The sequence below is a fragment of the Dendrobium catenatum genome, unplaced genomic scaffold (genome assembly GCF_001605985.2).
Source record: "Dendrobium catenatum unplaced genomic scaffold, ASM160598v2 fragScaff_scaffold_624, whole genome shotgun sequence".
In the NCBI taxonomy this organism is placed as follows: Eukaryota; Viridiplantae; Streptophyta; class Magnoliopsida; order Asparagales; family Orchidaceae; genus Dendrobium; species Dendrobium catenatum.
Genome location: NW_021319086.1, coordinates 1,275,968 through 1,288,343, shown reverse-complemented (window position 1 = coordinate 1,288,343; position 12,376 = coordinate 1,275,968). Strand labels below are relative to the sequence as shown.

Below are 12,376 nucleotides of genomic sequence, written 5' to 3'. Positions count from 1 at the left end.
TTTAATATGACACAATGGAGAAAAATGATTCATGTAGCCGACCACACGTAGTGGGATAAAGGCTTGATGTTGTTGTTGTTGTTGTTTTTTACTTAACAGAGGTCAACAAACCCTAGTAAGATTGTATCACCTTCACTTGTTTAACATCTTTTTAGTCTTCAAAACAATACTAAAAAGTTTAGTAAGCCAAAAAATTCATTGATATTCTAAGCACTTTCACATTCTTATTAGAATATCATCATGTTGTACTGCTATTCCACACTTTATTTTCTTTAAAACGTCTCCAACTTATATTTTACTAATACAACGCAAAAAAATATCTACTTTCATTTAGGGTGCTAAGGTTACTAAAGTCAATCATTTTCTCATAACTTTCATTGAAATTATCCATAGATAGGAAAATTATCCAATTATGACTCTTAGAAAGCCTCAAACCACTCGATTTGAGTTGAACAAACCATCTTAAAAGAACATGCTTAGAAGGTGACGGTGAATGGGGTAACTTCCTTGAAAGCTATCACTAAGAATCATGGGCTAGCTTCATCTGATAGCACCAACCGACACTCTTTATCGTGTAGTTTGCTCCAACAATTTTTTTTATTTCTTGGGGTTGATACACCATCCACAAACCAACTATTCATAATTGGTTTGCATCAATGGCAACTATTAAAGGGATAAATATTTTGATATTAATATGGTGAGGTATCAACATCACATTCTTGTGGTTTAAAAAATTATTTCATAATTTCAATCATCGATAGTTCGTTGTCACCTCTTATGGACTCATGGAATTGAGATCTATAAGATGGTACATTTGGTTTATCAATATAAGATATACCTTATGATGTTAATAACCATCATATCACTATTAGCCACCCAATTTAGGTTCGATCATAATAAGTTGGTCGGGTAAACCCAAAGCAGTGTCATTCAACCATACTTCAATCATGGAGGCTGTGATATAAATTGTTCGGTGTTGATAACTTTGGGGAATACTTCTACCTACTCAAAATATAAAAAATTGATATATTTTGAGTTGTAGGATTATTTTCGATTCCGAGATACCTCGAAGCTTGGGGGAAATCCTAAGAGGTGGTTGTCGTAAAAGAAATGCATGATTTTTTTTTTTTTGGTGGAATCTGGAGCGAGAAGGAATCCCACAAGTGATAGTCACAAAGGAGCTGTTGGATTTTCCAATCATAGGAGAGCCCATAACCAGGGGAAATCTTATATGTGAGATAAATGAAAAAATTCCAAAGAAGATTACACAAATATATGTGAGGCAAACACTTGATATATACACAAATGCATCGATTTCACTCTTATTGATATGGTTTCAATTACAAAAGGCATTGTTCTTCTAATTATGAGGATAATAGGATCTAACCAATAGATTAAACATGGTTTTATATAACCACTAGCCCGCAAATAGTAACAACAACAATATTATCATCAAACCTTTGTCCCACTATGTGGGGTCGGCTACATGAACCATTTTTTCTCCATTATGTCATGTTAAAAGTCAAATTCTCGTTTAAATCTAATAAAGAAATATCATTTCTAATATTTTCTAACCAATTATTTTTAGGACTACCTCTACCTTTCTTAACATAAGTCAAATTTAATACATCTACTTTTCTAACCAGGTCATCAGAAGACCGCCATTTTATGTGACCAAACCATCTAAGATGACTCTCTCTAATCATAACCCGCATATAGTAAGAGAAAGCTAAAATGAAAAAATGAAAAAAAAAATCCAAAAGTTAATCACCAAAGTAAAACATGTCATTATAGGATCAACACTTAAAAAGATTTGCAAATGCACCAATTTCACTCTTTTTTATAGTACGAGGATATTGTCCTTATAACATAAATATCTCTTTCAAGACTTGTCACAACTTGAAGTGTACTATAGTCATCTCCATCAAGACATATATCGCTGCCTTGATTATGTCATAACTAACTTCGCCTTCATACTTGTGTCATAGTCATCATCTTCAAAACCTTATGTCATAACTCAATTTGTGTCACAATCATCTATTTCAAGACATGTGCCACAATATCAATTACATCACATCTCCTTCAAGAATTACACTAACTTTTTTTTTTTTAATTACACTATAACCTCACTTGCAAAGTAGTCATCTCCTTCAAGACATACGCCACAATCTTGTATGTCGTAGACATTTCCTTCTAAATCTAACCAAATGTTTTTCAATCAAAATTGTGAGTGGCCACAATCATCTGATTTCCCAATCTTACAATTCAAAATTTACCTAATTTCCACTCAAAACATAATTTCTAGAGAAAATGTGATTATAAGTTCTTTGGTTACTTACCTCCATCAAAGTAGATCCTTATAAACTAGCCCAACCTAAAAGCCTAAGCGTAAGATAAATAAATAAAACAATCCAAAGAAGATAAATATATGTACGATAAACACTTAATATATTCACAAATACATTGATTTCACTCTAGTTGATATGGTTTCAATTACGAAAGATATTGTCCTTCTAAATATGAGGATATTAGATTATTAGGATATAACCAATAGATTAACCATGACATTTATATAATTACTAACCTGCATATAATAAGAGAAAGCTTAAATAAAAAAAATATTCCAAAAGTCGAGTACCAGGGTTGAAAATATGTCATTCAGAGATCAACACTTAATAGATTTGTGAATGCATCAATTTCACTCTCTTTTTATAAAGTTTCAATTACAAAATATTGCCTTTTAAATATGAGGATATGATCCTTATAACCTAAATATCTCTTTCAAGACTTATGCCACAATATTACTTGCAAGCAGACAGAAGCCAACTTTGCATCCATACTTGTGTCACAACTTGCTTCTGCCATAGTCACCACCTTCAAAACATGTGTCAAAACCCTGTTTTTGTCACAGTCATCTATTTCAAGACATGCACTATAATCTCACTTGTGTAGTAGTCATCTCCTTCAAGACCTGTGCCACAATCTTGCTTATGTCGTAGACATCTCTTTCTAAATATAACCCACAGATTTTCAATCAAGATTGTGGGTGGATACGGTCAACTAATTTCCTAATCTTACAATTCAAAACTTTGTCTAGTTTCCCCCAAAAAAATAATTTCTAGAAAAAAATGTGATTAAAGGTTCTTTGGTTACTTGCCCCCATTATAGCATATCCTTATAACCAAGCCCAACCTAAAAGCCTGCACATAATAAGATAAATTTAAAAAAAAAAAAAAATCGAAAGATAAAATATATGTGAGATTAGTAAATATCTTACAAAAGGTTTCCATAGTAAAATATATGTGAGATAAACAATTAATATATTCACAAATGCATCTATTTCACTCGTTGATATGGCTTCAGTTACAAAAGGCATTGTCCTTCTAAATATGAGGATATTAGGATATAACCAATAGATTAATCATCATATTTATATAACCACTAACTCGCAACACGTAATAGATTTGCGAATGCATCAATTCCACTCCTTTTTTATAGAGTTACAATTGTCCTTTAAATACGAGGATATTAGATTAACCAAAAGATCAATCCAAAAAGTAAATGAATCTTAGCTAGTGGTCAACTTCAGGAATCTCCAACAAATACATCTTACAAGCCCATCAAAATTAATCCAGCACAATCCCACAAGAAAGGGCGCTACACCCATGAACAGCTGTAGTTAGCATCAAGCATTTTAGTATTTTACGTACTACAAATGCTCGCTCCCTACGTCCCAACTTTCACATATTGATTATGGTTGCAGCAGTAAGAATGGCTGCCCTTTGGTGCATCCTATGCACTTTACTAGTATGAAAGAAAAAAGCATACTAATGGTTCAACCATTAACCTAATTTTGAAGACTGAAAAAACATTTAAGCAATGCCTAACTACCACCACTACAATATCAAAGAAAAAAGAGAAAACCTTAATAATAAAGATGTTAAAATTATAGGAGAAGATGATATATTACAAAATCTTGGAATATGGGAAAGGAGGTTACGGTTACATAAATCACAAAAATCACTTGGGATATTACCACCTTGTTGGTTGACGACCTTTTGTAACCCAAAGGATGACAAATCAGCTACATCAAGCTGATCTTGAAAGAAGGCCTCAGAAACACCACCAGATCTTAGTGGAACAACAACAGCTGCCAGATTGTCCATGCTTCCTCTTTCAAAAGCATTATTTATAATTGAATCAGCACAAGAATGTGATAAAGCATGTACACACCAAGGTTTAGTACTGGATCTTAAGTTCTCATCCCATAAAACCTTACAGACTTCTTGAGTGGTCATTTTTTCAAAGATTCCATCAGATGCGGTGACCAGAAAACTATCATTTTCACTTACATATTGCCAATCTGTCACCTCGGGAATGGATATGACACCGTATCTACACTTGTTCAAGATAAGAGAGAAAAAACTTCATAAAAGAAAATTCCATTCGAATGTATAATATGAATTATAATCAAAATACGTTGGAAGCAGATAAATATCATGAAAATAAAAATGGGGCAGATGTATGATGAACAGGATAATGAGAACATTATAATGATTTTGAAAAATTAAAAAGGTGAAAAGTTAGCAGCTATAACAGTAATAAATAAACTCTCTCAAAAAGGCCAGAAAAAAGGATATTTGAATATATCATATTCCAAAAAGTTCAAAGACATCTACTATGCACATTGTTGCTAGAAAAATAACACAAGCTAACAATGTGCCTTGCCTAATGCGAGTGGGACAGACCTGCATCACAAGCATCTTCACTGCGACCCTGTTCATGATCTACATAGAGATCACTGCTCAATTTTTTCCCAATTTAAGGGAATAATGTGCGCAGTGCCTAAACTTTGCCACATAATCACCGCAATCTTCCTCTTCTCCACCCTCTTCCACCGGTTTTGTCTTTTTTTCATCCTCCAACAAACACTAGCAAAAATCCCATTGTGGCCACAATTTCGACCATGTGCATCTCTGTGTCCGCCTTCTCTTCTAATGCAACCTATCTCTGTGTCTGCCTTCACTCGTGTTTGAGTTGCTTTTTCACAGCTCCGATTTCATTACTTCAATCAATCCATCTTACAATTCTCAGGCACTATTTGTGCTAAACATTTACAAGTGGATATTGATACGGCTAACTCATCTTTCTAGGCTATTTGTGGCTAGAGTTTTGGTTGAAATAGATGTTACTATTCCCCTAAAAAGGAGGTGTAAATTGGTTTCTCACTATGTTGCTATTAGTACAAGGTAGAATTTGAAGACATTGCTTCCTATCATTTTTCTTGCAAAATTTGTAAGCATAACTACAAATAAAGTTTCAAAGCTCACATGAAACTAAGGAAATCAACCATCCAAGTACATAATGAGCATACAAATGATCATACTTTACCTTCAAACTTGATGGATAAAATGCGTACCTCTGACCAAATTTGCACACATAATTTGGAAGCAACTCTAGATCTTATTATGGAATCAGAGCCTCATGAGCCTGTCCCTACTATCATACGCCCTAGGGATTTGGTTAGCTCTTCATCTGCATGCATGATCATTGATCATGATCCTCCTGATATATTAGTCCCTCATCTTCTTCTTATTATTGAGGATGTTGATGACAAAGTTTATTATCTTTGAGCATAGAAGCTCAAGTGAATAGAAGGTTTTAAAGTATGCTCGCCAACCAAGCAAGAATGAGAAAATATTTATAATCATTCTCCAAGGTTCAACAGGGTTCAAGCAAGGCGTTGTAACTAATAGTTTAGGTAAATTTTCTTTTTAATTGATGAAAAATTCCTCAAATTTCATCATGTGAACTTTTACTTTATTTGTATTTTTTACTTTTCATATAACAATTCTTCAAAATTTCTTTTCACTAAGTGATTATAAATTTATGTATGGAAAGAGTTCACTTCTGGTAATTTTGTCTTCTTGTTTCTCTCCATGTTTCATTCAATAAAGTTACACTGAAGTGCAGCTTATATGGTGTTGGAAGTGGGATTTCCATGGGTAACAATAAATGAATGTGAGAAACTTCACTGGGGAAACATCAAATAGTGGATAATCAAAGTCTATTAAAGCCTTACCTCTTGAAAGGCACATCTCCAATTGCTCGGGACAAGGCTAGCTCACCATTGACCCGAAGAACTCCAGCCCACTCCACAACAAATCCACCAGCAGCTTCCACACGATTTCTTTCATCATCTCGGGCAAGGTGATGATCTCTTGTAAGCTCCTTAGCATAATATCCTACTGCATTATAATTTGTCATTTTAGACCCTTCATATACATTTACTGGAGAAATAACTGCTTCATGTCTCCTGCGCCTCTTTAACTTTGATTTACTGGCTGAAATAGAGAAATTGTAAGGAATGCAATGACCCTAAATCTTTATTTGTATTCAGACTCAAAGGAGTAAAAAATTTGCTAAAAATAGGTGTGGGTTTTTGCTAAAGATAAGTGTTAACAAATATACATTTGTGCAATTGCTCTTTAATGCTTTTGCATTTTCCAAGATTTTATTTTTTCTCCTATCGCAATAATTAGAGAAAATATGATGAATATGTTTTTCTTTCAATAAACAACACCAACCTTTTTCAAAATAAGGATCCAAACTTTCTGAACACAAAAAGGCCTTCGAATCACCAACATTGGCAGCCAAAATATGGCCATCTGCTATAAGAACAATGGTTGCAGTTGAGCCAGAATGAAGGTTAAGTTTTAAAGCTTCCTGCATGAGATAATGGAAAATGGAAATTCAAAAGCGTGTCCTCCTCAAAAAATTATGATAAAATAAATAAGCAGATGAAAAAACTTACCTTAGAAAATGTCACATCAATGTCATGAATTGTCCTCAGCAGTGATTCTTTGAGAATTTCCAAATGAAAAGATTCTTCGAAAATAGTAGATGACCACTCTGACCTGCCCATTAATATGACAATACTAATAGAATTAGTATGATGACATGGCCAAACTGCAGCAGAAATCAATTTTTAGGAAAATGCATTTTCCCATGAGCACATCCATTCATGCTAAAACGTAGAAGTAAAATGACATAAATTTGGATATGGTCATTCAATAATAATGCCTCAGCATTGCGAAAATCAAACTAAATAAGTTAGATTACATGGAACTAAAATCAAACTGAATAAGTTAGATCACATGGATCTCAATTTATGGTTGAGGAAATTATGAGACTTTGTCCAGGTCTACAATCACGCCCTCATACAGTTCATAAGAGAAACATTTCCCCTCATAGACGAAGACCATCAGACAATAAATTCCCAGCACATACACAGCAAAAAAATGCCGTTAGGATTCAACAACCTAAATCCTAGTTTCTTGGATTCAACAAAACTGAAACACTAAAGTGGCACAAGGAATAACCAGATAAAACATTTCACAGTATCAGAGAACAACAGAGGAGGAATCTAGCCCTTTTTAATCTAATAATGATGAGTTCAACTAGATAACATCTCCAACACCCAAAAACTAATGACAACTTCCAACAATGTGACCACTCTAAGGCCCAAGGGCTGCATTTCCCTCTCACTAGGTTATAGACTATAAATGGACTGAAACAAGAAATGTTTTTAAAAAAACGCATGTCATAAGTAAATATTTAGCTATAACCACAGGTATAGATGCCTAAAAAGAATAGCACTAATGCCATGTAAAGGAATATTATAATTATGAAAAAGAGCTGTAAGATAAGAGATAAAATAGAATATAATTGATGCAGGCACTAAATATACATGAATTCCAGATTATTCAAAAAATCAAAAAGCAAAATTCAATATCAACAACCAAATTTATCATATTTTGATAGCCAGCAATGCTCTATAACAAAGATGGTTCTTCATAGAAGAGATATGTACATCCAAACCTTTTTTGACCCCACTTTAGCCAACTTTCGTCTTTGGCCGATTCAAGCACTTGGACAATCACATCTTGCTCTTCATTGTATGTCAATTTCTCAGAAGCCTTCTTAAGTATTGCAGAATATATCCCATCAAGGACAAAATACACATGTAGTGAAAAATACTCCACTAGAAGTTTGGAAGCCAAATCGCTGGCTTCGGCACCATTATGACCATCAAACACAGCCACAATGCCAACTAGTTTCTCCTTGATTCCTTTTCTCCCTGAACCAATCAAGAACCAACAATGTCAAAAGCACATAGAAAAATATAAAAAAGGACAGTTACCAACAACCAAAACTCACAGGAAAAAGTTCAATCAGTACCTTAAAGAAAAATAATTGTAGTACAAAAAAATCAGTGCCATTTTCTATTTTCCATATGTGCCTTTTGAATCATAGTTTTTAGTTTTGGTAGAAACCAATTTGTTTTGCAGGGCTGAAGATCAATTTCAGTTGAGAACTCTCAAAAGTTGGGTAAAATGAAGAAAACTATTTTTATTTTTAAAGGTTTTTTTTAAATTAAAAAAATAATCAAAACTAAATGCCAACACAGCCAAGACTTTCAAACCTCCAAAATGTAGCTTCTATGATGACAGTCAGAATTGAAAGCAAGGGCGGAAGCAAGTGGTGTTCAGGGGGGGCAATTCGGCAATTTCCCCCACTTAAAAATTTTTTTTTAATTACAGATAAGGGAATTTTAGTAGTTTGTCCCCTCTGAAAAAATACTTTTGCCCTTTTTCGCTCTAACATCCCGCGACTGGTCTCATTCTTCCTCTTCGTGAATCGCAAGCAGGCCGCCGCTCTCTTCCATCTTCCATCTTCTTCACTCGGCAGCAGGTAAAAGCTCTGTTTCTACATGTAAAAGCTCTGTTTCTGCATGTAAAAGCTCTGTTTTTCTTCTTCACGCGGCAGCAGGTAAAAACTCTGTTTTTCTTCTTGTTTTTTCTTCACGCGGCAGCAGGTAAAACTGTAAAAGCTCTGTTTTCTGCAGGTAAAAGCCCTCTTCGCAAGCAGGCCGCAACCCTCTTTGCTCTTCCCAAGGAATCGCGATTGTGTGAGTTTTCCTTCTTGTTTCTGATTTTTTTTTCAAATTTTTGTTTCTTCTCTCAAGTTTCATATTTTGGTTGCTAAATCAAATGGTTTATCTTTTCTAGCAAAAGAATCTGCTGAGTTTTGGCTTTCCTGTTTTTTTTTTAATGTTTTTTTTTTCCTTTTGATATGTTACAGAAAGAATTTTCTTTCCTGAGTTTTGGCTTACAGAAAGAAGTTTTGTTTTCTTATGTACCTGAGAATGTTCACATCAATCTTATGTTGAATAGAAGACTTGTTTGGCCAGCAGTTGCCAGCAGTTGAATGCATATTATACATTTTCTAATATATTCCATGCCTTGGAGAAATAATGAGAATTTTAAATTATATTATCTTCTGCTTTTATCGAAAATAGAATTAAATTGTGGGTCGAGATAAGCATCATCTTGCCACTAAAATGTCATTTTGTTAATTTCTTAAGAGGGACGTCTGAGATTGTTGTATCCATGAAATTCTCTCTCTATCTCTACCTTTCTATCTCCATCCATCTTTCTCACAAAATTATTAAATAAAGGCTTCGTATAAATGGCAAAGCATAAGTTAGTGCTGAAAAACTGAACTTTTAAAAAGGGGGATTACATGCATTATAGTTAATATTGTGGAGATTGGATAGCTTAAGAGGCTAATCTTATAATTTTTTTTCTAATTGTTGCATATATGTTGTTATAGATTTTTTTTTCTAATTGTTGCATATATTGTATAAATTGCGCAGTAAAATGGGTGATAGTTGGCTCAACGACTGTCTAGTTCCATATATTGAAAAAGAAGTGTTTGATTTGGTTCCAAATGAAGTTGTAATGCAACATTATCAAAAAATGCAAAATAGAATGCAAAGCTTGTAACTTTCATTGCATATAATAATTTGTTTGAATTTTGTTATATATATATATATATATATATATATATATATATATATATATATATATTATATATATATATAATATATATATATATATATATATATATATATATATATATATATATATATATATATATATATATATAATATAATATATATATATATATATAGAAATAATTGCAAACCTTGTCATTACCATTTATCACCCATGCAATTATAGGTTTTGAATTAACACATAAGGCAACAGCCAAATGCACAAGCAATCACGCTCGCTACAAGAGTTTGCACGTTTAAGAAAAAGAAAAACCTTGTAGCAACGACTATACTCATCAATTTATCAATTATCTCGCAGCACCAATTAAGGAATAATAATTAAAGCTCATTCGGTCTTCTGAGACAATGAATGAGCTCGGTCTTCCTGAGGGAAATCAGGATGCCAATCGTCCACCGGGAAGTAAACGCACAAGCAATCACTGCCCTTGTTCAATCAATCAAATACGCCCTTCAAAAAATATCGGCAAGGAAGAAGTAAACGCACCTAAGAATGGGATCCTTATATCTAAGACACAGACGGCTCGGTCTTCCTGAGACCTGCGCCTCCCCTGGCGAACAGCGATCTGGCAGTTGGTGGGAGGACCGCCAGGAGCATCGGCGGGAAGAGTCCACCGGGGGCACTTTGGCGACTGGAAGACTGCCGGGGCGCCGCCTTCCTTGTAAACAGCCAGACAAGTTTGGGTTTCGCCGGCGAATGATGGGATCAATAGGAAGCCCAGAAAACCTAACAGGATGATGTGCTCGATGTACATATCTCGAAAGAGTCTCGTTTTCGTCGCTCACTTTGAGTGATTCTGTCGATTTTCATGGAGGCAGGACCGAGCAAAAAGCGTTCCGTGTCTCCTCCCTGAGGAAAAGGGCAAATTATTGCGTCCGGTGTCCGGATACGTCCGGACACAATCCAGACACGCCACATCAGCAAAATACACTGGATCCCGATGTATTTGAGTGATTGTGGCGCATCCAGATTGGTTTGTCCGGATCGAGGGTGGAGGGTGGAGGTTGGAGGTTGGAGGTGGAGGGTGGTGGGTGGCGGGCAAAAGCTAACTCGCTAAGCACGAAGGCTGCGTTTGAGCATAAATCGAAAGGAATTTTATGTGATATTATAAAAAAAAAAAAATTTTAAGAACATTTAAATATTAACATTATATATAATATTAATTTTATTATTTCATACTATGTAACTCCTTATTAATGGAGCTAAAGAATTTAGGGTTAACTTGTAAAGCATAATAGGCCTCACTGTCTTTGCTTATAATTGATCATCTCCTCGTATCTCCGAGAAATGATTACGAGCAGCACCTTATCGTTCGGAGAAAAATCAGGATATGCTACGTTACCTAGTACACAGTCGTGGTACACAACAAAATGATGACATGGTGCATATTGATCCATCTTCAGATGGCGTCCCGTGATTGTACGTAATAATTTATCCTTGTTTCCACCCTCTTTGGCATAGATAGCATTTAAAACATCAAAATAAAAAATAAAAAACACCTTTAATTGATAGTTGTCACCATGTTGTCGGTCTGTCACCCTTCACTTGTAGCTATTTGTCATTGTTTTTGTTGTCCTACACTTGTCATTAGTTGTTTTCAATCATGATTTATTATAGGGGAGCAATGGTTCATACCCTCTAGGCTGAGTAGGGGTGTAATTAAGTCAAGCGAACTCATGAGCCAATTTGGGCTTGATTTCATAAAGGGCTCATGAGCCAAATTTGATGAGCTAACAAATCAAGCTTGAGTCAGCATCACCTTAACTCGTTAGCTCCTGAACTAATTCATTTAAAAAATATTAATATAAAATACACATAAAATATATTTCAATAATTTTAGTATAAAAATATTAAAATAATACTTAAAATAATATATTTTCCTTCTTTCAAGTGATTTTTTATTATTTCTCATTTATTATTATTATTATCATATTATTATAATAAATGCTTGAATAAAAATAATATTATCTCATTGATAGTAAATGAATATGACTCCTTAGCCAACCTGAGCCATAAAATAAAATTCACCTCGAACTCGATCAACTAATCAAGCTCAAGCTCAAGTTGAGGGTGCCTCGAGTTTAGCTCAACTCGTTTACACCCCTGAGGCCAATGAATGAGCTCGATGTGGGGTAGGACTGGCTTGAGCAAAGTTGCACTCGATAACATTTTGGCCAAGCAAAATCGGGTTGCAGGTCGGGTTCGGGTTGAATCTGGAATTGACCTCTAGAATTGACCCATCGCTATTTGACACGACCTGAACTTGACCCATATTTACAAATGACTTGGTAAGTTCAACCTAGACCCGGCCCAGTCGGGTTTCCGAGTTGACCCTTCCTGACAAGGGTTATGGCCGAAGAAGTGCGCGAATGGGAGGAATGTTTCTAGCATTGAATCCAAAGAGGGACGGTGGAGTTGAAGCCGCAAGACTGGAAGGAAACGTGAGGGACGGCGGGGTT

General features: G+C 34.7%; 1 protein-coding gene across 1 annotated transcript in view; it reads right to left on the bottom strand.

Annotated features, from left to right (window-relative positions):
* Nucleotides 1-10,764, bottom strand: part of LOC110113698 (probable protein phosphatase 2C 51) — a 27,550-nt gene extending 16,786 nt beyond the window's left edge. The window contains exons 1-6 of the mRNA XM_028695359.1: nucleotides 10,404-10,764; nucleotides 7,882-8,140; nucleotides 6,815-6,917; nucleotides 6,588-6,726; nucleotides 6,083-6,344; nucleotides 4,037-4,395 (exon numbers count right to left, since the gene is read on the bottom strand). Coding sequence (XP_028551192.1) covers nucleotides 4,037-4,395; nucleotides 6,083-6,344; nucleotides 6,588-6,726; nucleotides 6,815-6,917; nucleotides 7,882-8,140; nucleotides 10,404-10,671 — 1,390 coding nt within the window. The 5' untranslated portion in view covers nucleotides 10,672-10,764. The remainder of the gene's footprint in view (nucleotides 1-4,036; nucleotides 4,396-6,082; nucleotides 6,345-6,587; nucleotides 6,727-6,814; nucleotides 6,918-7,881; nucleotides 8,141-10,403) is intronic.
* Nucleotides 10,765-12,376: the final 1,612 nt, after the last annotated feature.